Source organism: Desmodus rotundus, chromosome 7 (genome assembly GCF_022682495.2).
Source record: "Desmodus rotundus isolate HL8 chromosome 7, HLdesRot8A.1, whole genome shotgun sequence".
Lineage (NCBI taxonomy): Eukaryota > Metazoa > Chordata > Mammalia > Chiroptera > Phyllostomidae > Desmodus > Desmodus rotundus.
Genome location: NC_071393.1, coordinates 8,147,600 through 8,175,566, shown reverse-complemented (window position 1 = coordinate 8,175,566; position 27,967 = coordinate 8,147,600). Strand labels below are relative to the sequence as shown.

At 32.8% G+C, this 27,967-nt stretch overlaps 1 protein-coding gene across 3 annotated transcripts in view; it reads left to right on the top strand.

Moving 5' to 3' along the window:
• Positions 1-27,967, top strand: part of MED13L (mediator complex subunit 13L) — a 255,644-nt gene that overhangs the window by 31,377 nt on the left and 196,300 nt on the right. For 2 of the 3 annotated variants that reach the window (XM_053927909.2, XM_053927908.2), the window contains exon 2: positions 3,143-3,380. In XM_053927909.2, coding sequence (XP_053783884.1) covers positions 3,143-3,380 — 238 coding nt within the window. Of the gene's footprint in view, positions 1-3,142; positions 3,381-25,618; positions 25,768-27,967 lie in introns of those variants that run through there. The other variant, XM_045200628.2, reaches the window with a different exon arrangement.

Genomic DNA, 27,967 nt, shown 5'->3' with positions numbered 1-27,967 from the left:
TGTTGGAAATTGGGTCAACAGAACTTTGTGTTGAATATGTTTTTAATTGTAAACGTGATCATAGTGTATAAGGACATATTTTAGTCTAATTAAATGTACACATCCATGATAGGAATTTTTTTATTGGACAAATTTCAGTTAACACTAAGTTATCTTTCCTCTTATCAACATTAATTCAAAATTAAAAGTTGAGTTTTTGAATGTTCACTTCATACCTAGATATCTCTGTTAGGCTTGAATGGTGTGGTTCATTGTTATGTTTTCCAATGAACACTAGTATAATGATATTTAATTTTAGCTTTAAGGTAAAGGAACTAAGTTGTGTATGAAGTGGTTAAGTCTGTAGCCTTGCTGTTATGTCACTTGCATTTGTGTTGTATCACTTGCTAGAACAACTCCATAAAGAACATAGAGCAGGTGGCAGCGGCTCACTGAGACCATAGAAGCACTGATAGGAAGTTAGTGGAAGTGCTGGGATTAGGAAACTATTCTCCTGAATCAAAGCCAAATATTTTGTGTGTTGAACCATGCCAGATGTTACAGGTGAAAAAATATTCTAGTGAGTAAATTGCTGTTCATAGATTTTCTCGGGGACTGACTTACCCAATGTTTAAATCTTAATGTATCTTATTTTCTAACCTTTTGAATATGGTTAATATAAGTATTAGTAATTCATATGTATTGGTATTTTTTATTCCCCCTTTTCTTTCCTTCTCCCATACCATCCCCCTGCCACCATCCTTAGGCACAGAATATTAACCTAGGGCAATAATAAGAAATTTATTCTTTTACTTAGCTTTTCTGATTTCAGCTTCCCCCTTTTAGTCTTTTTATTTAGTTTCCTCGTTGACCTTTATTTAGAAATTGATGTTAGGCTTTCTGATTAAAACACACAGACAGCTTTTATTTAAAGAAAGAAAGGAACATATGTGACAGGAAAACACAAAGAGTATGGATAGACGACTCAAAGAAAAATAGTCCTACTACAGCTTAGTACTGCTACTACTAATAGTAATGATAATAGTATCATCTATGTTTTTTGCTGTGTGCCAGGTACAGTCTCCAAGTACTTTCTATGTATACTAACTCATTTAATCAACTCTGTAAATACTGTTACCCTCATTTTACTAGTGAGGCAACTGAGAGACAGAGGTTTAAGTAACTTGCTAGGTACTTGCTTTCTTGCTCTACTTAGTAAGTACAGAGCTGGAATTCAAACCATGGAAGCCTGGCCCTAAGTTATACCTTTAATCAAATATAGGACAATGATGTTTTCAAAGCAGAAGAAGGACTACAAATTAGTGCAAGGATATATCATTCTATTTAACTTGGCAGGTATTTTAAAAGATGTGCAATTTGGGAAGAGGTTGTTATTGGTGGGACTATTACTTGAAAAACAATATGGTAGCACTCATCTATGAGTCTTAAAATATTCACATTTATTGACTGGTAATTCTTCATCAATCCATCTCTCCTTAAGGATATAATCGGGAAAATAACAATGTTCAAGGATGTTCACCAGTTATAATAGTTTTAATAGTGAAAAAAATGAAAGATTGTTCAGTTATTATAGAATAGTTTTTCCCAAACAGTGAATAGAATATCATGCAGACATTAAAATTGTTTTTGAACAATAAATTAGTAATATACATAAAATATTTATAATAATTAAAAAAAGCAGGACATGAAATCATGCATTATTGTCCAAATTTAAAAATGTACGTATATGAAAAACAGGAAGGACGTAGAATAAGATGCTTATGATTATTTCTGATATGATTATAGAAAATGATTATTTCTGGTAGGATTAGTTTCTTTTCTATTTATATTATTTCATTTATGAACTTTTTGTATTGGCCATGTCGTACTTTTATAGTCAGAGGAAATCAAGTGGCATAAATGAAAGCCTAAATGATGCCAACATAGACTTTTACTAAGAATATTCACTGAAGATCAGATTTGCATGTTTTATAGCATAAAAGGATAGGTTTCTGAATTTCAGATAGTTTTAGTTTGGATATTATTATTTTTGTGATTGGAACCATTTTTTTTTTTTTTGAGTGAAGCCTTTTGTTGAATCAAAGAAAATTGAAATTTTTTCTTAAATGTGTTCATTATAGTGATTGATTGTTTCAGTACTTTAAATTTGTTTGAGTTACGTTAGTAGAATGGTTATCTTTGTACCCTGCGGTACTTGTTTTTGGAACAATGACTTGTTGACAAAAAATTACTGACTTGGTGGTGGCAGGTGGGGAGGAGGAAGATGAGTAAGAATTAAATGCAAGGGACACATGGGCTGTTTGTTACAGAATTATATTATGAATCAATTTTACTCTCAGTTTCAATACATAGTTGTAGTTTATAGTTATTTAAGTAAGAAATCCAACTTTTATGTGTTTCAAAACATCTTTGAAGTTTAGTTCCTTAAACTTAAAATTTGAGAAATTTTTAAAATAACAAATCTGGGTAATGGAAGAAAGATAATAGGTTCTGCTCTCAGCTTGTTTAATTCCCATGTTTTAAAATATGTTCAAAAAGTAAAAGACCAAACTACATTAGGGAACTGTTATAGAAACAGCTTTTCTGTGTGCTACACAAGTAAATTGTTGTTAACTTTGCATCAGTTATATTAGCATCTTATTTGTTCATAATGAAGCACTGTCATACTGCATTCATACTGCTTCCTTGATTAAAAAGGATTTGAACTGTAGTTTTTGGATTGGGCGAAATTGAGGAAATTCTTGGGAATTAATTCAGTTTTACACATTTAAAAATTTATCTGATTTTTGTATATAATTAAATATAAATAATCAACTAAGGAATAGTAATGTAGAAAGTAGTTTTATGTATAGAAACTTGATAGTGGAAGTTTAGGTAAAAATGGTTTAACAGGAAATAGTGATTGTCTGTTGGTTGTATTTTGCTTTTAATACAAAGAGCTATGGAGAAATCCTGATAGGAGAAAATGAAATTTTTCCCTTTTAAAAGTCAACTATTCATCTTCTTCAGTGGGAGAAATATTATGATTAAGTGTAGTGTAAATATTTAGCAAATTTGCTTATCTGTATAGAAATCAATTTTTAGTGTTCTGTAATAAAAAAGAAAAATCAAAACTATTGCAATTGTTTTGTTTTTCTTGCAGGCTGAACTCACAGGAATCAAATGGCGTAGGTACAATTTTGGAGGTCATGGGGACTGTGGACCCATAATTTCAGCCCCAGCCCAAGATGATCCAATCCTGTTAAGTTTCATCCGCTGTCTGCAAGCCAACTTGCTGTGTGTATGGCGTCGTGATGTCAAACCAGATTGCAAAGAGTTATGGATATTCTGGTGGGGAGATGAGCCCAACCTAGTGGGGGTAATACATCATGAACTGCAAGGTAAGGTTTTTGGTTTTCTTAAAATTAATTGCATCATCTTTTTGAATAGTGGTAAATTCCAAAGAGGTTTTAAGAAGTGCTGAGAAGAAAAATCAAAGTGTTTAATGGGTATGTCTCTCATAGGAACATCCTTACTCTCACCCCTCTTCTTTCCACTCCCATTTTACCACCCAAATCTCTTGTTCTTTCCCAGTCTTGCTGGGAATCAAAACCTTGTGAGCCACTATTGTTAAAGCAAAGTATTGTGTCTCCTGGGTGTGTTGGGCTGGAAATGAGGCTAAGATCCACTGTTTTGAAATGATAGTGAATTGTAATTAGCAAGTTAGTGAAATAAACTTGTCGTTTTTTTCTTGGACTGTGGCTGTTGTGGTTCATTGCCAGCAGAACTTTGGTGGAAAATTGTAAAATTATAGTAGAAACTTAGCACAGGCCTCATTGAGCAAAATTATGAGATGACATTGGATAGTATTTTAAAGAAAGATTAATATGAAGGATCTGGTCTGATCCTGGCATAGCAAATTTTCCTTTGTTTTGTTCCTGCTTTTTATGCAATTAGGTGATTCTGGGAAATACTTGTTCCAGTGTTGCCTAATTTTTAACTTCTGACTACATCCGATACCTGGAAATTTTGAATTAATATAAGACTTTCATTATTCTAAGCTTTATTTTTTATATCTACCACAGATTTATAACTAGAGGAATCTTACCAAAATTTTTAAATTTCTGATAAAAGTTTTTGCCTCTTTACCTAAATGTTACCATCTAGTATGCTAAGGAATTTTTCTGAATCAGAACTAATTCTGATCTTTAGTTAGGGTAGGGCATTAACTCTTTGATTTCGTTTCCTAGAGCCACCTTTTATGCTTAAACCACTCTATATTTTTTTAATTTGTGGTTGAAAATTTCAGTTTTATTAGTTGATATGTTTAATTTTTTTAAGGAAGTAGTAAAACTCATTTTATTATATATTGAGAGGCTATCCTAAAGCTTCTAAATTTGCCTAAAGGATCCTGCTAACTTCTGCTTGACATCTTCCTAGCTTTTCCCTGCAGCCACTGTTATCTGTGATAGCTCCTGCCACAGCAGCCAGAGGGCAGTAAACCACAGTGGACTCACTGAGCTGTTTACTTTGTGGCCCATTTGTCTGTTCAACTCAAACTTTTCTCCCCATATATTTTAGAGTACTTGGTTTGTAAATATGAGAACCCATTATGGGTAAGATTGTTAACTGGTTAATCAGCAAAATCTCAGAACTTATATATATATCTCAGAGCTTATTTCATGTAATTAGCAGTGAGTGAGCTCAGGTAAAATTTTAAACATCTGGATTCCATTGATCAAAATTTTAAAAATAAAATAAGATACCTCCTAGAAGATATTTCTGTCATTTATATTTGTTCATTTAATAGCAAAACATACATTGTTTGTGTAAAATTTTTTTTATACATGTTGTAATGTGGCATTTGTTTTTAGTTTTTTTCACCTTTATTTTTCATGATTGTTTTTTGACTCATTTCTCTACTCCACATTGATCCTTTATGTTTTAACTTTTTGTCTGGTCTTTATTTGTTAGCAGCACAAATTAGCATTTTATAACGATGAAGAAAGCAAACCTGATTTTAATGAAGCTTATTTAGTTGATGGCTAAAGGTACTTATTCATACCAACACATGATCAGCGTTCTTAGAAATAAGTTACTGTGTTATATCTCATGAGCTTTGTTTGTTACTGAGTTAAGAAAAAGATGTAGGTTATTTAAATTGTTTTATAGTTACTTTAGATTGCATATGTAGATTCATAAACTATTAACTATTTTTGTAGTAAAGAATTAATCAAAGATTAACTACTTCTTAAATTGTTTTTAGAAATTATAGAAATACTACATTTTAATTAGAAAATTAGGAAAATAGAACTGCCAAAGAAGAGAACAAAGAAACAAAAATCCTGAAGTGTAAATCAGTTTTAACATTTGGTGTTTTATGTATTAATAAAATAGGTATCATACTATTTTGTAACACAGTCCACTTTTCCTTAACAGTATCGTGTGAATGTTTTCTCATGAGAATAGTTTATTTTTATTTGCTTTCCTATTGAGTCCAAAAACTATGTAGAGTGTGTATTCCTTTGTGAACCACCAGGAAAGTATTGCAGTGATGGAACAATCATAACTTCTTAAGTACATCTGTTCTTTTTAATGTTGAATCTGTGAAAATTATTAGATTAAAGCATATGAAGCATCTAATTTTGTAGATAAAAGTGGTTAAAAGGGTAAGTTAAAATGGTTCAACCTAATATTAGAAAATATTTGAAATTTAGTTAGAAAAATAAAGGGCATAAAAACAACTTTCAAGTGAGGGAGACTATGACAGTAATCATGAAAAAAATGAAGGATACAAAGGGAGTATTTTAATTGCTATTTGTAAAATTGAGGATTGCTGGCATCTATTTCATTCTCTAATATATGTAAGAGTCATTTCATTTTGGGTAAAATAACTTTTAGCAGAACATTGTTAGCATTAAGCATAATGGTACCATTATATTCGTACCATTCTCTTTTTATAGGGACATTTTACTTACTGTTTCTTAAAATGCATTTTGGCTATGTTATTAGGCATTTCACTTTGTCTTTACAGTGCATCCTAAAATAGGATATTAGTAAGAAACCTGAAGGTAAAATATGATACCAAAGCCATCATCTTAAATGTAAATGTTCAAAGTATCTCTATAGAGAATAATCCTAAGGATACACACAGGAATTGGTTTTGTAATATTAGACTTTTTTGTTTAAATGCTTAAAATACCTATGAAATAGTCTGAGAGAAGATTAAAAGGCAATTATAGCTTGTCCCTGTCACTTACTGCTGTTTATATGGCATAGTGGTGGATAGAATGGGCTTGGGTTTGAATCCTTGCTAGTTGTATATTCTTGGTCAACTTATTTAACTTAGCAGTGGCTCAGTTTCCTCACTGTAAATTGGGTTATAAGGATAAAAACTTAAAGTACTTGGCACAGAGAACAGTTAATAATTGTAATTATTGCTTGCTGGTACTATAATGACAACAATTAACTCATACGTCAAAATTAAAACATTTTGGTATTTTTTAAACAATTGGCCTGTTCTGTATAATATTCAGTGCTTATTAATGTTTGTCAAATATTAATATTTAAAGTATACTTTCGGGTTGAAGTAATCATATTTTTTCGTCTTAATGTTTGGGTAGAGTAACTGGGAATAATAAAATGTTAGGATTAAAGATAACCTTGTTCATGTGAAATTTGTCTAGATTTATACTGTAAACAGAGTTTCATAATAAATCTTAAGTTGTGTTATAAAAAGGGCAGAACTTGAGATCTGACTCTCTTAAATCCCTGTACGGTGGATTTGTAACTTTACTTCCTTCTCCACATGGTGGTGTTGAAGCAGGGCACTGGCTGAACAGTAAATACATGTGCGTGTCCTCTCATGTCATCCATTGAGTGTCTATATCAACGGGTCCAATTGTAGGGGTTTGATGTAATTTCTACCCTTGTTAGGTTTACGGTCTAAAAATGGTATGGACAAGCACACAAGTATCTATAATGCAGAGACCTCTCTAAGTATATAAGAGAAATATAGTAGACTGACTACATTCCAAATGGGCAGACATTCAGTTCTAGGACTAATGCATAAGTGTTCCATAAACTTTTAACAAGAACACTGTGAGTCTTAATGCCAGGGTTTATGACCTTCTTGGTTTCTGGTTTGTCTGTTTAACCTCTATTAGGCAAAACCGATGATAAGTCCCGGGTATGTAAAATGAGTCCTTATAGGAGCTCACAGTCTTACTGGAATAGCTAAATGAATCCTTAATTGCAATACAGTGGAGTAAGCTATAAATCATTAAGTTATGGGATCCCGCATAACCATGAGACTCAGCCTTGGGGGACAGAGGGTAGGGAGATTATTGGCAAGCCCCGAGTTGGTGAGACTTGAGGTGAGACTTACAGGATAAGTAGGAGTTATCCAGGTTGGGATGGAACTTGCCCTAGTCAGAGGACGCAGTCTGTACAAAGGACCTACGGGCAGTGAACAAGTTGTGGGAAGAGCAGGTTTGCCTGGAGCTTGGGGTGTGACTGATGAAATGGTTAGGGAGAATGAAAGCCTGGAAATGGAGGCGTAGTGTGGAGTACACTGAAGCAAGGATGAGGAGTTTGGACTTAATATGATACATTTTGAGGAATTGTAGGTTTCTGATCAGAAAAATAAAGAATTAAGAAGATTATACACAAAGTGCATGTGAGCAGGAAGACCTTAGTATTGCAATAAATTACTTCAAATTGAGCTGTGAACTTAAACATTATTTAGCTTAGGATACAGATTTATTTAAATTTAAAAATACGAATGATTATGTATTGAACTTTATAGTCTTTGCCAGTTGTAACTTTGCTCTTCTTTCTTGACTAAATTCTTTTCCACATTTTCAATTTGAATTTTAGAGATTAATATATTTATAGTACACACTAAATTGACTTCTAATCAACCAAACAATAATTTCATTGCCTGTTAGTCTGTGGTAGGAAAGATATGCAGTCTTGAAACTCCAGAATGTTACAGAGAGCGAGCACAGACTTCTAGGGGCTGGCAGTGGCTTGACCCAAGTCATTAAGAGTCCCCAGTCCAGGAGGAGCAGTATCATATAGAGTCTAGTATAAACTTAATGTTTGCTGATTGAATGAATGAAATCTATCTTAAACGGTTCTAACACAACATAACTCTCTTACAAGGTTGACTTGTAAATATACTTAAACTTTTAAATGATTTGATAATAGGAGATTGAAACATAGTTAAAATTGGCATTATTACTTCTGTATTTTGTATATGTTCTATAAAGAAACTTAGCTGTAAATTTGCACTGTCTCATTTAAAATTTTAATTTATATGTGCTTTCCTATTTCATTTTGATAAGACAAATGTAAATTATCATGGGAAGATATCTGTCCACCTCTAAAAAGATGGTTGTTTAATGTCAGTATTAGAGGTCTTAGGAATTGGCTTTACTGTCATTGTAGGGGCAGAATGGCAGTTGTTATTCGTTGTCATTCTGTTTAGAGTCATAGCTATTGTGCTTTTCCATTATCCAGAGTGCTGCCACCTATGCCAGGAGGCGTGGGCCATTGCAAAAACAGCATATTAGACAATAGAAAGGAAAAATGGATATGGTTTTCTGACTGTGACCAGTGTAAGATAATTTAAGACGCTCTAATACCATTGTTTATGCCACTGAACTGATTGCAAGCTTCTGGAAGAAGTGGCCATTTTGTAGGGATAGAAGAAGGCTGAGAGAAGGGAGTGCAGAGCCAGTTTGCTAATATTACCATCTGTATGTATAGATTATAATCTGTAATCTCAAATGATGGGATTGATGAAAGCTTTGTTTAGATATCTCCAAGGAAGGACCTAACTCCCTACGCTCAACTTTTTATTTTTAAAAATATTTTTATGCATATATACATATACCTTTATTTCTGCCCAAACCATTTGAAAACAATTTCCATAAATCATACCCCTAAATACTTCAACATGTAACTCTTGTGAGAACATGGGACATTGTTGTACATAATCATTGTACTGCCATCATACTTAAGAAATTTAAGATTGATGTTATTAAATTATCTAATATATAGCCTAAATTCAGATTTCTTCAGTTGTCCCTATCATGCCTTTTATAGTTTATTGGGGAAATCAAGGATCACATGTTGCATTTAACTGTCTTATCTTTTAGTGTCCTCTAATTTAGAATATTTTCCAAGTTGTCTTTTGTGTATGTCCTTCAGTGATGTTTATGTTATATGAAGGGAGCAGTTGTCCCATCAAGTGTTCCATATTCTGAATTTGTCTAATTATTTACTCATGATTAGATTCAGGTTAAACGTTTTTGGCAAGAATATCAAGTAGGTGATGTGTACTTTCTGTGGCATCACATCAGAGGCACATAGTATTAATTTGTCCCAACGTTGAACCTACTACGTTTGATTACTTGGTTAAGGTAGTATCTACCAGATGTCTCCAGTGTAAGTATACCTTTTTAATTTTGAAATGCTTAAGTCAATTTGGGACTTTGAAACTGTGTGAATACTTTTTTCGGGACATTTATGGCTTGAGGAAAATCCTAACTTTGAGCCTATTTGAAAACAACAGAAAATGTTTTGAGTCATCTGCTTCTATAAAATCAGTTAAAAGATCAAATGAAGACTTCATTCTTAAGTCACAGGAAAGAGGGGAGAACAATATTGTAGAACTAGCAAAGGCAAATTTTGATGGTAAAGTCAAACTCTGAAAACTAATAATCCTCTTATTGCTTAGCATACTAAAAAGATGTTGACATTGAATTTTCTGAAATCATAGACAAGTATGTAGGACTATATTACTGTATATCTTATTATAGTCTGAATTTTCCATTGATTTTTGATGATTTCTGATTATCTTCGATTAAAATGAAATAATTGTAATCAGTGTTGTAAATGGATTCATTCTCAATTGAAATGGAAAAAATTACTTTTCGTGAAAGTGAACAACCCCTTTTACATACAAAGTTAACAGGAGTGGAATTATCTCTAGGTAAAATGTCAGTTTGACAATTTCTTCTAAAGAGAAAATCTGATCCCTGACTTTCCACCCTATTTTTACTGTTTTCATGTCTGTTTTTTCATTATTGGTGGTCAATTTATGATTTATTGAAATTAAGCTCTGACTAAATTGGAAAAGAATATTTTACATTGGTTGGATTTATCCTTCAAGAATAGAATACTGGTGATTTTAAAAACAGGTGAATTATAGCATTCTAAAGTTGTAGTATTTTATGTGTCAACATGTATATGATGTTATTTTACATGGAAATAATAATTCTTTTTTCTAAAGATTTTATTTAAGTATTTTAGAGGGAAAGGAGGGGGAACGAGAGGGAGAGGAACATCAGTGTGTGAGAGAAACATAGACGGGTTGCGTCTCACATGCCCCAACTATAGGCCTGGCCCTCACCCCAGGCATGTGCCTGGACCAGGAATTGAACTGGCAAGCTTTTGGTCTGCAGGCCAGCACTCAATCCACTGAGCTACATCAGCCAGGGAGGAATTAATAATTCTTGAGATTGTTAACACAATGCATCTGAAAAATAAATTTTACTTTAACTTTCATATTTGTTACTTTATGGGTAATAATAGAGAAATGCACTTGTATTTCATGAGAAACAAACACTTTTAGTGAAAATGTGCCCAGTGGTAAATGGTAGCTAGTTCTAAATAGTTTATATAGTAAGTATTCCTTGTTTTTATTGTGATCTAAATTATTCAAGTCTTCATATAAAATTTCTGATTTTTAAAATAACTACTATGTTCTATTATTTCCTGTGTTTAGTTTGGAAGAATTAGTTTGCCAAAGCTATAAAATAGTATGGTTATCCAAATGATTATAATACATGTTTACTAAAATATTAGATTTAATAGAAAATTATAAATTATATCCTTAAAGGAAAAAATGAAATACTTATGAAGACTTTGGTAAGCAGTAAATTTATATTATAAAATTATGCTAGGATCATAATAACTTCAGAATTCTTTCATATGAAGAATAGAAAAAAGATCTAATGGATTATTTATTAACTAATGTCACCCCAATAAATTTAGTAAAAACAGTAATATCTAGAAAAAACATCTAATGGATTAGATGGAATTATTAAGCTAAATGTACTTGAAATTGAGAGAACAAGCTCAAGACTGACTTTTGGATGTAAATAAAATCAATGTGTTACCACAGGCAACTTACTGAACCATGTAATTCGTTTTTTTCTATGCAAAATGAGAACTTATACTGAGATTGTGGTGAAATAGCATGTAAAGAAAGGGCTTATGTTCTAATGAAATGAAAATTAAACAGTTGGTAAAAAATTATAATTTAAAGATGTTACTTTAGGGAAGAGTTAAATCTAATCAGTTGATCAGTGTGAGAGATTTATGTTTTGGTAAGTATAGGAATTATGGTCTAATTTTTTTGCCTTGCTATAAACTTACCTACTCTTATAAAGTAAACCTGAGTAAAACCCCCTTTAATGGAGTAAGTAGTATTGAAAATTAACCTAAAGCTAGGTAATCTGTTATTTGGTGTAGTGCAGTTTGTTTTCCTTGATCTGTAAATAATTTTAATGATAGATACATTGTGACTGAAATATAGGTATTTAATTCAGTAATTTTAAGGATAGCCTGTTTGATTCTTCCTTCTTTTGTTTGTGAATATTTTATTTCAAAATCTTGTTCTTTAATGGATAACTTCAAGATTTAGAAGAGATTCCTGTACATGAAAGTGGTATAAAGATTTCTTTGTCCAGGAAAGAAATTCCTTTATCTCAGTCAGGGAGGTTGATACAAGAATCTGAATGTGGTAAACTGGAGAAAATGTTAGGTATTAGTAGAAATTAAGGGCCTAATTAATTCAAGAAAATAAATGTTTGAACATTAAAATTGAATGTGGAAGAGATGTAAAATTACATATACAGAGAAAAACACCTTTTGTTGCAAAATTTACAAACAAATTTATTGCTGACATGTTCAGATAGCATCAGATCAGTCTTACTATTTAGAGCATTTTGTATAGGAAGTGAAATAAAAAGTCCGTAAAATAAAACTGGATTTTTTTAAGGAAGGAAGAAGATAGGAATGCCCTTGTGGGTCATCACTGAGAGGACTCAGGGAGTGTCTTCTGCCATTTATACTGTTGTGAATAGCATAACCAATGGGTTACTGAAGCTTAGAAAAAGTCCATGACTTGTCATATCACTAGTAATAGTAGAACCCAAATTCATACTTTGTACCCTTTCAAAATGAAACCATTACTGGCTTTGAAGCTATATGTAACATGAAACTAACTTTACCAAACTTTTAAAAATAAGACCCAGATAACTATTATAAGCTATTAATAATCAAATCAAATCTATATTCAGTGCTTACAGAAATTACACTGACTTGCATAATTCTGGACAGAGGACTTACCTTTTTGATCTTAAATGTTTTCTGTAAACCTTGGCAAATGTCAATTCCAGTGTCTAGATCTTCTGAACTGAGCATACCAAATTGATAATGGGGAAGTAATAATAAAATAAATAAAAATAGTTTTGGAGTTATAAAAATGACAGATCCATTTGATATTTAAACATAATATGAAATTAGCATATGCTTTTATAAAGTATCTTGTTGAAGTAACTGAAAAGCTAGAATTATATATCTATTGTCATTAGAGTTTTCTTTTTCCTCTCTTTTTATAGATCTATTATCATAGTCGTAGATCTTGAAAAAATCAGGGTAACTGTTGGGCTAAGCAGGAGATGGTTGTTGAGACCACCATTTAGTTAAATTATGTGGCTTTTGGACCTATTTAAAGTGTAGTAGACTAAACTGATTGATAGATGTCTGTGCTTAAACTTTCATGAATAACTGTTTGAAAAGAGTATTAATATTTACAAATTGTTGCCATTTTGTTTTTATGATGCTTGAGCAAATAGTTAAGTACACCTTGATACAGGTATACTCAGCCGTGAGCATCACTACGAGTTCAGATTTTCCAGTTCTTTAAAAAAATATTTTAATGGTAGAAATACATAAATATGCTTTATCTTCTGTCTCCCAAAAGATCCCAACAGTCTAGAGATTTGTATTAAGCACTAGAGAATTACAAAATTGGATTCTGTTTCTTAAAGTATTTCATGACTGAGCTGCTGCAGTCTTGATGTTTTTACCTGAAGAGAGTCTCATTGAATATCATTATGGCTAGTGAGTGTTCGATAATTTTCTTTAAAGCTCCATCTATGTAAATATTTTTGAACAATTTTCCACAAGTACTGAGCCACATACCTATTTATTATAAACCTGACATTGATAAAATGCACTCATTGTATAATTGGGTCTTGTTTTGATCCTTGCTCTTTCATATTGTGATTTGGCAGTGAGTTTAACAGAATAAGCATTATCCTCTTGAAGCCTATCTAGGATTGAACTAAAGGACTTCCGCAATATCCACATGATCATACAATTAGTTCTGTTCTTTTCCTTTTTTTTTTGTGCGCTGCGATAGTGTAACTGAATGTGAGTTGGTTGTGAAGGTATTGTGGTAGAATAATACCCTGCAGTTTGTAGTTAATCATGCAGCAGAACTAGTTTGATTTAAAAAAAAAAAACAAACTAAGAATAAGATAAAAATTAGGTAAATATGAAGTATTTTTCTGTTGGAAAAGATTATGCGTACATTGGTAAAATGAAGGTTAGAGCAGTCACAAATCTGTTAATAGTAATTTCTTCCTCCTATTTCATATAATGTCATATGTAAAACATTTTTCATTTTACAAATTACTTTTATTTATGACTTTGCTAGCCTTGGGTAGGGGGAGATAAGACTTTTTGCTAATCTTCTTGAAAGCTTACTCTCCCATATCAGTAGGAAATAAGTAAATATTTGTGGAAGGGCTGCCTGAATAAAGGAAGTATGAATCTCATCAAGATGAGGTCTCTTCATTGAGATTATTTTACTTTTTCGTAGGTAGTAACTGATTTGTTTTAATGTAAGCAGTTTTTATGTTCCCATGATACATTGACATATATTTAGTCTAAAATAAAAATTTATATACTCTCAGTTCAGTTTCAGGCAACATATTTGAGACTTATTTTAAAAGTGCTCCAACAGATACTAATAATGGAAAGAATTCTTGCCTTTATTCTTGGACAAATTACGTACAACTCTGTTTAAGAAGAAAATAACATTGGTTGACAATGACTCCATTATGGAAAAATTTGTCATGCCATTTATTGGTTTCTGGAAGATGACAACAAAGAAAGGCTCTTAATTTAAGTAGCAAATGTGGCTGGGGCAATTACCCCCATTGCTCCAGTAAAGGCTTCATTAACCAGAACTCAGTTGGAGCCTTCAAACAGATTTAAAGGTGCAACTCCCCATCCCCTTCACCCATCTTCCTTAAGCACATACCATTTTACAAAAAAAAGGTTAAATGACTGAAATACACCATTATCAGTGATTGGTCCAGACATGCACAAATACCAATTTATTTCCTAGTGTACTTGGGGCAATGACCTAGAAGTTATTAAGGAAGGGCAAAAACATTTTCATGTGATGTCTTGGGGTCAGTACTGATTCAGCTCAGTTGCCCACACATTTGAATTTATAGTATTGTGTAATAATGATAAAACAATGTATGAAGGATGTTTTAAAAGCATTCTTTGAGTTTTATAAAGTATTATCACTGTTTATGATCTTCTATATTTATAATTAACACCATGCATTCATTCAACAGATATTAATTGAGCCTACACTGTGTTAGGTGCTATGCAGAATAGAGACATGAATCAGAAACATACTGTTTTTCAGAAGCTGACAGTCTCATAGGGGAGATAGCATATGTCCATAGAGCATCATTACAACTGTCTTAAGAGAGGCACACGGTGTGATCGAAATTATTTGGAAGGAGGCTGAGCTTTGAGGAGAAGTTGATTGTTGGACTGAGCCTTTAAAGAATGGGTAGAATGTGTGTACTTTGATATATGGGTACGTCAGGGCAAGAACATTTTATGTATATGTAATGCATATGTAAGGGTATAGAAGAGGAAAGTTTAGAATATTTATTGGAGAAGAGTTAAAGGTGAGAAGTTGATTGAAAATGCGTATTTGTGCCTCATGGTAATGGAGCTTAAACATTAGGATAAGAAGTTTGGATGTTAATAGGTAGTGGGGGTTTTGAGAGTTTTTGAATGGGACTAGATGGGAAGCTCCCTGCAGGCTATAAACAGCACGGAGGGGAAAGACCTGCATCTGACTTTTGTCCATCATTGTGCGTATTTGTTGAATAAATTAATTACCAAATGAATAACTATGATAGAAATTTGTATAAAGGTCATCATTCTAGCACTACTGCATACTATGAAGTCCTCCCAGTATTCTGGATCCCACAGGAAAACATCCTGTTGGTATAGGAGACTGTTTTAAGTGGAGTATATTGACCACATTGGAAAGATTTTCATAGTGAATTGATTTCTGTTTAACTGCATATTGAAAAGACGTAATAATTTTCTTCCTTTATAGCAGTTGCTTATTTTTTACAGTCTAGAGCTTAATTTAAAAAGTTTTATTAAAATTATATTTTTCATAAATTATTTTTATTAGTGTTGTAGGTAGCAGGTAGACTGGGCAATTGACAAAATGGTTGTGTTCTAGTTGTGCTTGTAGAGCAGTGGTTATGGAACAGTGCTCTTTATTGGGTAAAAGAGTGTAATGATATTTATATGTCAGAAGCCTTGTTAACATCATGGATTGAATGACGTTGGCTTTTCTACTTATATTATAAATTGCTGGCCCAATACTAGAGTTGATATTTGCTACGTATAAATGACTAGCTAAGATTGCTTAGCTGAGGCTCTCTGGGAACTGCATGTTTCACTGTAGAATCAAACGACCATCAAATGACCGAAAGCTTTCATTGAAGTTTCTCTCACCCTGAAATCTCAAATTAATTACTAATTTATATATCATAGCAAAATACACTACATGATAGAATGAGTTAGTGTATGATTTAAGCAAACATTTTCAGTGAAATCCTTAATAGACATTTTTTAGTGTTAGCATATATCTTTTTGTTCTATTGCATAAAGATATCCTTTTGTTTCATCTGCTTCTTAAATATTTAATATAGCAAGTAATACTTTGCAAGTTCTGTAATTTTAAAATGGCATTTTCAAAGACTTAACAAAGTTGATCTGTCCCCTCCAAAGATGCTTGCAAACATGCTTTTGCACATATACCCATAGTAGCTCAAATTTCCAGTATTGGGTGTAATTTTTGTAACACATGGAATGCAGCCGTGTCTCCCAGAAGGTGCTTGAAGAGTCCTTCCATCATTTAGTGAATCACGCCTTTGTGCCCAGGAACCATCTATCATCCTTTTTGCCACTGGTGACCTTAGCTCAGCTGGCTTTCAGCAGACATATAGGTCATGGATTGTGGATTACTTCCTCCTGTTTACTCTCACCTATCCAAAATGGAACAGAGGTCAGGAAGAAATATACCATTCTTTTGTTACCTTTTACCTTTGGAGAGGTAGACACCATTAGTATGGTAAGTAAACTAAAAATAAGATGGAATGTTCATACTGTGCCTCTTCCTGTAATATGTCATCATAAAGAAGTCATTTAGATTAGCTCATCTTTTGTTCTTATCTATAGTGTGGGAATTACAACTTTATTTTATGATATAACATGAAGTGAAGATGAAGAGCTAGTAGTCTTACTTTTCCTTTAATGAACTTCACTGTCAAAATATATAAATCTTCATCAATTTGTTTTACAATTCATAGTTTCGGCCATAAATTCTATCTGTAGATAAAATTTGAATCCTTTTTCACCTGGCATTATCAGCATCGTCTTAATTAAGTTATATAGGCATTTGATTTAAAAAAAAAAAAGGTCTCTTATAATTGACCATTTTCTGGCTTTGGCTGTGCAGGGGTGATTGATAATGCTCCTGAAGAGATTTTAGAGTAAAAAATTAAAATGATGTTCCATATTGTTTTAAACCGTGATTATGATCTAATTCTTGAAAATTGCACTAAGTGTATGGTATCTGTTAATTATCAATTAACCAGAATGTTTTGGACTTTCTATTGACTATTACATAATACAGACTTAGAAAGCTTAGAAAGCATATTTGATTAACAAGGGTTACTATTCCAAATTCAAGTTGCATGTCATATTATGCCCTATTTCCCTTTCCACATTTATTTTCTTACATGCAAAATAGTTTTTATTTATGCATATTGTGCCTAATTTTATAGTATAATAAACTGAGAATAAATGATGGTTTGAAATACATTTTGAAACTAAAAACTGGACAATAATCAAATATAGTTTATCATGCTGGGGGCCTGATGATCAGTCTTGGAGTGGAAAGTAGTTTTCGATTTTTTCTTTCTTTCTGAATCTTGAATGATTTACAGGGAAAAATTTTAAGATTTGCTGATTTGTTTTTGCAGCTTTTGTGTTTATTAAATCCATTTTTATTTAATACGTGGGACAGATTTAGTTGTTATGAAATAAATATGTAGCAGTCTTTACCATACTGAGACTGTTAATTTAACTAGTTGAACACTAGAAGAACTCAAACTAATCACTGACTTATTAGTTTAGTAGTAGTTTATTCGTTGAAGTGCTTTATTCAAATAGCAGAACCATACAATGTTTTCTCAAGGTTAAGTACTGTGCCCAAAAGATTACCTGATAGCTTACTTGGTTAATTAACTCTCAAGTATATGGACTATAAAATTTAACCTTTGCTAGTTTTGGTATATCAAAAAGCAAAATGCCCTTGATTGGTTATAGCCTCTTTTATAAACTCAGTCTGTGTATATTAGACAGCCTGTTAAAAGGGATGAATCTGGATTTTGGTTATACAAACAATCAGTTTATAGTTTTTTCTTGGAAATCTCTATGAGTGGAAGAAAATAGAGTTCCTGAAAAGTATATAGTCATTGGAACAATAATTCAGATTATTGTTTTATAGAGATTTAAAATTGTTCCATGATTATCAGATATGTATTTTATAAAAAGATTCATCAGTTTATAATAGCACTAACAGAGCTAAGGTAATCTACATATTATAGTTTTAGTTCATATAGGAGCTTTACTGATATTTTTGCTATTTCACATGAAAAGCTATTTGGTAGTTGAAGTTAATTTCAGAGGAGCTTTCTGGAGCTTAGTCTTTAGGCATTAAAAGGTCGAATAGTTCTTAAAAAAGAACTATTGTTCAGTTTTGGTATTAACATTTTACTCAAAATAATTTTGCCTTGGAAATAATACAAATTTCAAATCACAAAAATTTATATTTATATTAATATGTATACAATAGATGAATGCTTCTGAAAATTTGGTTTGATGGTTATCCAGGGATTTTAACTCAAATCACATTAAGAACATAAAAAATGAATCATTCTTTACATTCATATATCCCTTTGTAAGGAAATCCTAAAGATCACTTAAAGAGTTACAAAATAAGCCTTGGCTGGGTGGCTCAGTTGGTTGGAGTGTTGTCCTGATGTGCAGGGGTTGAAGGTTTGGTTCCCAGTCGGAGTGGAGTGCTTGTGGGAGTTGGCCAGTGGGTACATGGGTGGGGGTGGAGCAGTGGGTTGATGCTTCTCTCTCTTCCTCTCTCCTTTCCTCTCTCTTTAAAATCAATAAATTATAACTTTTTTTAAAAAGTCATAAGATGAATGAGTTTGGTATAGAAATCTTTATTCTGAAATAAATTTCTTCATCTTTATATTTATAATATATGCGATTTAAATTTATCCTATAAATACAGTCATGCTTCTTTCTGTACTTGTCAGCTTCAGAACTTGTCAAACCCTGTACTTGTCACATTTTGATGAGAAAAAAGTGTTTCAGCACTGGGTGCTTGCTCAGGAATTGTTGCTCTTGCTAGAGTCAGGACCCTGCCCTGCAAGAGAAAATTCTCCAGCATTTGCAACTCGCGAGTTCCAGAAAGAATAAGCAATGAGTACCAAAGTACCATTACAGTGTAAGACTGGAACACTGGTAGAAATAGACATTTGCCTTCACCTTTAACAGTTTGCTACACTTTTTTTTAATGTAGCAGAAATTCACACTAATAAATATAATCTCTTTGTTTATGAATAGACACTTTCCTCTTTTCATTTTCTTCGATTACATATTTTTAAAATTCAATTCTGTATAAATCGAAAATGAGTCCAGTTATGTATAGGAAAAGAAAAATTAAAATGCTCACTTCTTTATTATTGCTATTCTGTCTGCTTCCAACATATTTTGAACTGACTAAAATGATCTATGAATTGGCTTTATACCTTAAATATTCATTGGCACTTTTCATTCTAACTTGTAGGAACTATGATTAAATTCTTAAGGTATGCATTTGTTTAGATTGTTGAAAAATTATATTTATATATCCAATTCATTTGTGTTCCTTATATAAATGAAAAACTCTTTAAAGCTCTCCTTTGTGTGCCTTTGGATTTATGAAAATAGTGAGGAAAATATAAATTACCATTGAATTCTAAATGTAGTCATTTCTTTGGAAAAACTAGCATTGAGAATATTTTACTGCTAGTCTTAAGTGCTTTGCTTAATTCTGATAATTACTCTGTTAATTTACAGAATATGTCTTGGGTTATTTGGAGAAGAAATTTGAAATTGGAGATTATTTTACAGTTTCATTATCCTTTTCTCAAAAGTATGGCCTTAATGTCATGAGAAAAAATGTTGGTGTATGAAGTATGAAACTGTTTTTTGAAGACTGAGTTTCTGGAAAATGCCAAAAGTACATAGAGTACTGAACTATGAATTCCAGAGTTAGGATAAAGGCATGTTGGATATAAAAAGCATGTTTTTGTGTTGTAAATGGTGGCTAGTTGACATAATTATAATTGTTGGCAAGTGCCTGTTGTTTTGAACGGAGTAAAAACTGGTCCTGACTTTGTTATGATTAGGGCAGTGGGCGGGTCAGTGGGCAATAATCACCCAATGTATTAAATAATAGTTTTAAAGGTTTTTTTTTATGTAGAGCTAGATTAAGGTTAAGATTAAGGATACTATTAAGGAAAATTTGTAAAATTTTAAATCTCATCTTTTATTCTGTATTTCAGCTTTTTAGAAACTATCATGTGAGGTAAATCTGACCACTGAAAGCCTCTGGGTTAAAATATAATTCACTGGTTCTAAAATGACCAGCAAATGTTTAATTAAAATAAGGCTAATTAGATAATGCTGTTACCAAACTTTTTATATTTGGAGGAGGAGGGAAGTATGGAATCCAATTCAGGGAGCATTTATTGAGTAGTAGGCACTGTGCTGTGTATGGGGATAACATGATCGTTGCTTTCCAGGAGCTTGATGTATGTAATTAGTTACTCATTTTTTCCCAGAAATTTAATTAATGAATATTTGAATTTAGTGTGCCTTATTTTGGAACAATTCTCAGGATGCTTGTGAGGTCTTAAATGGGTTTTCTTGACTGTGTCTTTTTGTTTATTCAGTCTTAAGATAGTGTGCTTTAAACATGGGCCCCGATATGTGCTAGGTATTTGGCATTTGCTGGTAAACTGGTCATTAAATTCTTGGATCTCTTGGCGTTTATAATGAGACAGATAAGTACACCATACAGTGTGACAGGTGCTTTGATAGGGATAGTACTTCTGCTCTGTGCACATATTATCCTCTGAGTTACTGCTTCTGCTGTGACATCAGGGATTTGTGTCTTCAGTTTTAAATGTTTAGCCAAGTTTGAGCTTTGCCTCTTTTTTCTTTTAAGATTTTATTTATTTATTTTTTAGGGAGAGGGAAAGGGAGGGAGGAAGAGAGGGAGAGAAACAACCCTGTGTGAGAGATACATCGATTAGTTGTCTCTTGCATGCCCCCAACTGGGGAACCTGGCTCTCAACCCAGGTGTGTGCCCTGACTGGGATTGAACGAGCAACGTTTTGGTTCACAGGCTGGCACTCAATCCACTGATCCACATCAGCCAGGACTGACTTTTGTCTCTTTTAAGATGCCATTACCTTGGGGTGGTAGAAAGAGCTGGGCATGAACTCTTTTTTTTCTTTTTGGGTAAGTTCTATCATCCTCCTCCCACCAATGTGTTTGAAGTGGTTTGGGGGCAGGTAGAAGGAGGTATGAGGGGATCAATGGTGATGGAAGGAGACTTGACTTGGGGTGGTGAACACTCATTATAATATACAGGTGATGTATTATAGAATGGTACACCTGAAACCTGTGTAATATTATTACCCAATGTCACCCCAATAAATTCAGTGAAGGAGAAAAAAGTGAAACTCAAGGGGGGCATAGTTAGGGTTCAAGACAGCTAAATTTGCAGGTCCAAAATATAAATTTTAAAAAAATTTGCTTTGTCATTTTTCTTTTGCATCCCCAGATTGATTAAGTTTTTGTGTTGTGCCCTTAATACCACAGACAGTTGCTTACTGAAACTTGCCTTCTCTCAGTAGGTTCTGCTTCATTCCCACATGGATTGTTATCTTCATTCAGGTGGATAGATGCCTACTAAGTAACCTTTTATTCATGCTCATGTGTTGCTCTGTCTTTCCTGGCAGTAATAACCTTAAGGGCTACATAGAATTAGACATTTCAATCCAATTGAGTGAATTTCTTCAATTAATGTTCTATAAGGCTAAATTATCAGTTTTGTCAGAAATGTCAAAGAATTAGCCCTGGCCAGTGTGACTCAGTGGATTGAGCACCAGCCTGTGAACCAAAGGGTCACTGGTTCGATTCCCAGTCAGGGCACATGCCTGTCCAGGGTTGCAGACCAGGTTGTAGGCCAGGTCCCCAGTAGGTTGGTGCCCAAGAGGTAACCACACATTGATATTTCTCTTCCTCTCTTTTTCCTTCCTGTCCCCTCTCTAAAAAATAAATAAATAAAATCTTTAAGAGAAAGTCAAAGAATTAAAGTTTTCTGTTCTTAATATCAACTTTGCTAATCTTACATTATTATTATTATTATTTTAGATATTATACATACCAGATCCCTCTTGTAGAGCTAGATATATCTTTGTTGGGATTTTTAATGTTAAACACGGCAACTGCATGTTGGTCTTTGCTACAGTTATCATCTCTTACACCATCAGATTTCTCTTGACCAGCTGTATTCCTTAGTCAAGCAGGGTGCCACATGTGGCCCAGGATGGCTATGAACGCAGTGCGACACAAATCGTAAATTTACTTAAAATCTTTTTTTTTTTTTGCTCATCAGTTTTCATTAGTATTTGTGTATTTAATGTGTGGCCCAAGACAACTCTTCTTCCAGTGTGGCCCAGAGATGCCCAAAGATTGGAACAAAAGAGGATGGTTCAAATCTCAGCATGGCTGCATGCTTCTTACATGACCAGTAAAGGGGCCTTTCATACTTTCACCCCCAGTATTTAATCAGCAATTAGTACACGTTTGAACTTAGTGTTCTTGAGCAACCTTTGCCATGGTTTTCTGTTTTTCCAATTGCTTTGAGACTCATAATATAGCTTCCTTCAGAAGCATCCCTATCTCCTTCTTTCCTGAGACATTGATTCTTGAAGTTGTTTAAATGCTAGTAGGAGTGATGACTATCAATAGTAATAATGCACTTTATCATGTAGTAGAAATCACAATGGAGGTACAGATAAAGTGCCCTGGGAATTTGTAAGAGTAGAGATGACCTGTAGTTACCAAGATTAAGCAAGTCTTTGGAGGAAGTGGTGTTTAAAATAATTTGGGTTTCAGGGACAGTAGAAATGACTAGCAAGTGTAAAGGCATTGTGAAGAAGTGTTGGTCGTAGCTGGAATTTCAGCTTGGCTGTTGAGAAGGGTGTGGTAAAGAGAAGAGGAAGAAGTTTACAAAGGTAGTTCAAATAGTCATGGGGAACCTTGACTGTGGGTTAAGGCATTATTACCACATTTCAGTAGACCATTACTGGAACCCTTTGAGAGTCTTGAGCAGTTTGAAGGATTAATCTGGGCTGCAATGTGTTAAATAAATTGGAGCGAGGAAGTTAGTCATAAGGAGAATATTAGGAGTCTGTTTTATAATTTTTGGTGGAATACAATGAGAGCCATTAAGTAGCTGTTTTGTATATTTTTAGTCACATCTATTTTTTGATTTTTAAATATTGAACTTCTGTGTGTTTTAACTTATTGATATTAATATTAAAATTAAATCAACCTGAAGTGTAGGGAAGAGAGGTTGGATTCACATTTTATCCATTAACATTGGACAAATAATGTTTCCTAAAAATGGTGGGTCTAAAAGTAAGAAAGATCTCATTCCAGCACCTTACATTTTTATACTTTTAATAGGATAGGAGAAATTGAATAGGATATAAGCTGAGTAACTGTATGTGTTCCGGCCTTGTAAGATATGTGGTAGAACAATAGACAAATAGGGGAGTGGGGTAAAAGGTATAGGGAACAAGAAGCATAAATGGTAGGTACAAAATAGGGAAAAGTTAAGAATAGTATAGGAAATGGAGAAGCCAAAGAACTTATATATATAACCTATGGGCATGAATAGGGGAAGAGGCTGGACAGATAGATAAAATAGGAATCAGATTGTCTGATTTCTTTGGCTTTAAGCCTTAGACAATGGACAAAGACTTTGAAGATTACATGGAATGCCTGGTGACAAATTTCTCCAAGACTGCTGAGAAAAATAGCCTATAAATATGTGTTTGCAATTTCTGAAAGAAAGCTATTAGGCAATTTTCACTTACAGAAACTATTAATTATCATTTAGATAATTTAATCCATGGGTGAAAAGCACAAAGATCATATTACAACATATTTGTATATAATCAGCATTACATATAGTATATTAGTCTTATAAATACATTAAACATATAATCAATATTCATCATCACTAAGCAAAAATAAAATACTTTTAATCATCCCTCCCAATGAAACCTTTTTATTGGGACATTGAAAAGGAAATAACATTATTAGTTCAATTTGTGCATGTATCATAATGATACCCTTTGAAATTTTTATGTAGATTTTGATAATTTGTTAATTAAGGGTGTCCTGAAAACATTAGGATACACTTGTTTAATAGTAGTTATGTGAGGTCAGATTGGTGGGCTTACATTTTCATATAAGGTAGCCTGAATTTAGTTTATCAATCTAATGAAAGGATATATTTGTGGAGCAGCAAAGATATGTATGTAGGATTTTTTTTTTTTAGTGATAAACAGAGCTAACTAAATATGCTGTTGGCCACTTGATGGACATTGCAGTGAGATAGATAAAAGGGTTTTAGCTGTTTTGATAATATAGAATGGGCTATTTCATTTACTTTTAAGCTTGTTGAAGGAAGTGATTTTGAGCCAGCCATTTCTACTCATTTCTAAGTTGTGTGAAGGAGACCAAGAGAAACAAGCTGTTACTAAAAAAATCATATTTTTCATAGATATTGTTGGTGTCTAAATAGGGAGAAATTTTAGTGTTACTTACATTTCATCCAAATTTTAGATGAATATAAGTATAGTATTTAATTTTGATTTTGTGTTAATTAGGTTTTTAGTTAATATTTTGAAAATACTTGATCCAGTCTCACACCTTTGAAATAGATGTTGCAAAGCTTATTTTCTTTTTTTTTAAACCTTTTGACAGTCTGAGGGAAAAATGATGGTTTCTTGGTAATTCCAGTTTCATTAAAAGACTCTAAACTCTCAAAACTGAGTTATTAATGACTAAATGAGTCGGATGGTCCAAAGAACAGTTTAATTTTTTTGTTGTTGTTACCATGACTACAACATATTGGCAGGAGAATTTTATATTTTGTATTTGTTATTTAACCTGACCTGTTGATAAAAAGTAGTTTCAGAGCTTTGTATCCTTTGGAGCAGTCTACATCACTAAGGAACCTACAGTTTACTGTGTGACTTAATTGTACTTTTAAAGATAGGGCAGAGTTGTTCCTCCAGGGTGTGTGTGTGTGTGTTTCAGGGGTGTATAAAGGCAATCTGTACAAGGTAGATGTAATGTTGTGTTTGCAAGGTGTGAAGTTTGAATTCTGGGTTTATGAGCAAAGATTTCAGAAGGCCTTTCTGGCATTTTTACTAACTTGTAACTAAATTAACTTTCCACCAGAAATAGGCCCCTTGAAATGAAAGGATCTCTTACTTGGTTATGATTATTATGTACAGGTAAGTTAGAAGATCAAATTTAAGAATTAGGAATAATAAATTACAAAATGCTAAAAAATGTAATTTTTGTATCTCAAAAGAGACTTGCAAATAATTTTAGTGTTAATATTATTTTTTAACTCCTAATTATTTGCCCTTCTATACTTGCCTTTGATTTAGAAGTAGTTTAAAGGTTAAAAACTCAAGGTTTGTTTTTAATATAGCTGCAGGGGACTCTTCTCCCTTTCTCTTCCTGTTCCCCTTTTATTCCATTGGTCTCTTCATCTTTGTGAAAGGGAATTGGTGGGAAGGAAACCTGGTTGGTTTATTGAAGGAGAGTGAGAACTGAAATCTAAACTGTGAAAGTTTATCAGACCATGCAAATTATGGGAGCAGTAAGCTTTATACTTAATTTATGAAATAGCATTTCTTCCAGCACTGGATTTGTTTTTGGATGCTAATATTGAGACTATAATTGACAATAGTAATTGCTTTTTTTTTTTTTTTTTTAGGATAGCCATCTCTGATTGTTATAGCAACATCCCAGAAGACATTATTGTGCTTGATCCAATGGAAGTATGTCAAGGAGTTTGCCTTAAGCATGACTCTTGACTTTCTGAAATTGTACTGGAAATTTTAGTTTCAAAAGGAAGGTGATAGTGTATGTAATAATTCTCCTTTCTGCTATAGTTTTGTTGTCTATAAGGACTATGTATTTTTAGGAATCACTTGAGATTCCTGATATTATTTGAAGCCTGTTGTTTTGTATAATTTGATTAATAGGGCAGAACATGATTGATTTTGTTTTCTTTATATGTGTTTTGCTCAGACTGTAGGTGAAAGGTTGTATGTGTGTGTGTGTGTGTGTGTGTGTGTGTGTGTGTGTGATATGCTGCAGGAGATTAAATTTGAATACCTTGTTAGGGTAGAGAAGTGGATTTTATTTAACACGTTCCATATGTACGGTTGTGGAATAATTTTAATTATCTTTAATAGGTCTTTAAAAAAATTATTTCTAGTAGAAAGGCCAACTTACAAGAAATACTGTCATAGATTAAAATACCATATTTTTCGGACCATAAGATACACGTAGATTTTAGAGGAGGAAAATAGGAAAAAAAATTGGAAGCAAAAAATGTGGTAAAATATTTAATAACATAAATAACATAGTATTTCACCAATGTAAATGTAAGCTACATTCGGACTATAAGATGCACCCCCATTACCCCCCACATTGGGGTGGGTGCGTCTTATAGTCCGAAAAATACAGTACCAAAGAAAATTGTGGGTTACAATTCTCTGATACTCAGAAGTGTTAATGGTTTCACATGAGAGAATCTATTATTCTTAAGCTATATTTGTTCAAATAGAAAAAAAATAGCATCAACTTTAATTATTTATAAAAATTAAGTTATCATTATTAAACAATTAGCCACTTAATTGCATGGGTTTCTAAGAGGATAGTGATTGCAGATTTTAAAATTTAAGTACAGAGGTATAATATGGTTAACTGGTAGATTTGGCTTCCTCAGAGAAAATATTATATATAAACGTAATTTAATAAACATTTCAAAAAAGAGGTTTTTATTATTTCAACTTATTTCAGTAGTTATTTATAGAGCTACTATTAGTTCTGTTCTCATCTTGCTTTATAGTCTTCTTAATACTAAGTCACAGTTCTGTTAGAAAATGCTACTTAATAGAGCTATGTACAACAGTTTTTAAACTGAATGTAATGAAAGATTAAAATGTGATGTAGGCAGTAAGTAAGAAGGGAACTTTTAAAAGGGAAGAAGAAGGGGATATCTTTTAAAAGAAGGGAATATAAAGATTGGCAGTTTGGGACCTGTGATGAATAGTTACTTTTATTTTTAAAAAAGGTTCAACTAAACAAGATCTTGGAAATGTCTAGATTTGTTTATTTTTCTGTTCTATTCTTTTGTCATTTATCTTTCCTGTGTATCATAAAAATTATTTCTACCCCCCCCCCCAAATTCAGCTGTTCTGAAGTACAAATAAAGCAGTTTTTAGGGTATGTCTTTTAGTATTTAGAGGAAAAAATTTTTTCCTGTGAGTTCATGCCTAAGTCAGTTAGCTGCCCTTCTATCTTAAAGGTGTATTTTATTAGTAAAACTGCCTTGAACAATAGATTATCAGGCTTACTCACTTTGACTCTAGAGTGGCACTGTTTGATATGGTAGCCACTTATCATATGTGGCTATTTAAATGTAAATTAATTAAAATTAAATAAAACGAAAAATTTAGATCCTAAATCACAGGGCATATTTCCAGTGCTTAGTAGTCTCATGTGGCTAGGGGCTACCCTGTCATACAGAGCAGATAAAGCATTTCTGTCTCGAGGTGCTGTTGGACGATGCTGGGCTCCGGGGCAGACCTAAAAAATGGCAAAAAGGCCATTTTTGATGCCATCTTAAGAAAGAGACACTAAAAGTTTTTAACAGAAGATCATTGAGCCAGCTATATACTGTGGTAACAATTTTCTTCATCTGGATGGGGGTTCCATAAGAGTATCATGAAGTTTTCCTCTCTCTTTTCCCCTCCCTTCTTTCTGAGATGATAAATCAACTTATTCATTAGGATAAGGAACTAGTTTTCTTGATGAAGACCATCCTAGGCTTTTCAAGTTCATAGTTTCAGGTGGTAAACCTCAGAGTGCTTCCCAGAATTTACTTTTTATATGATTTATCTTGAACTGATGAACTTTCATTTAGAAATGCCACTCAACTTCTATTAGTTTTATTTAGAGGTTCCTTTATTCATAATCTTGTCAGTTTACTCGTTACATTTTCCCTAAACCCAGGCCAGATTTGTGGAGGCTTATTTTGGTATAGTTCTGCTAG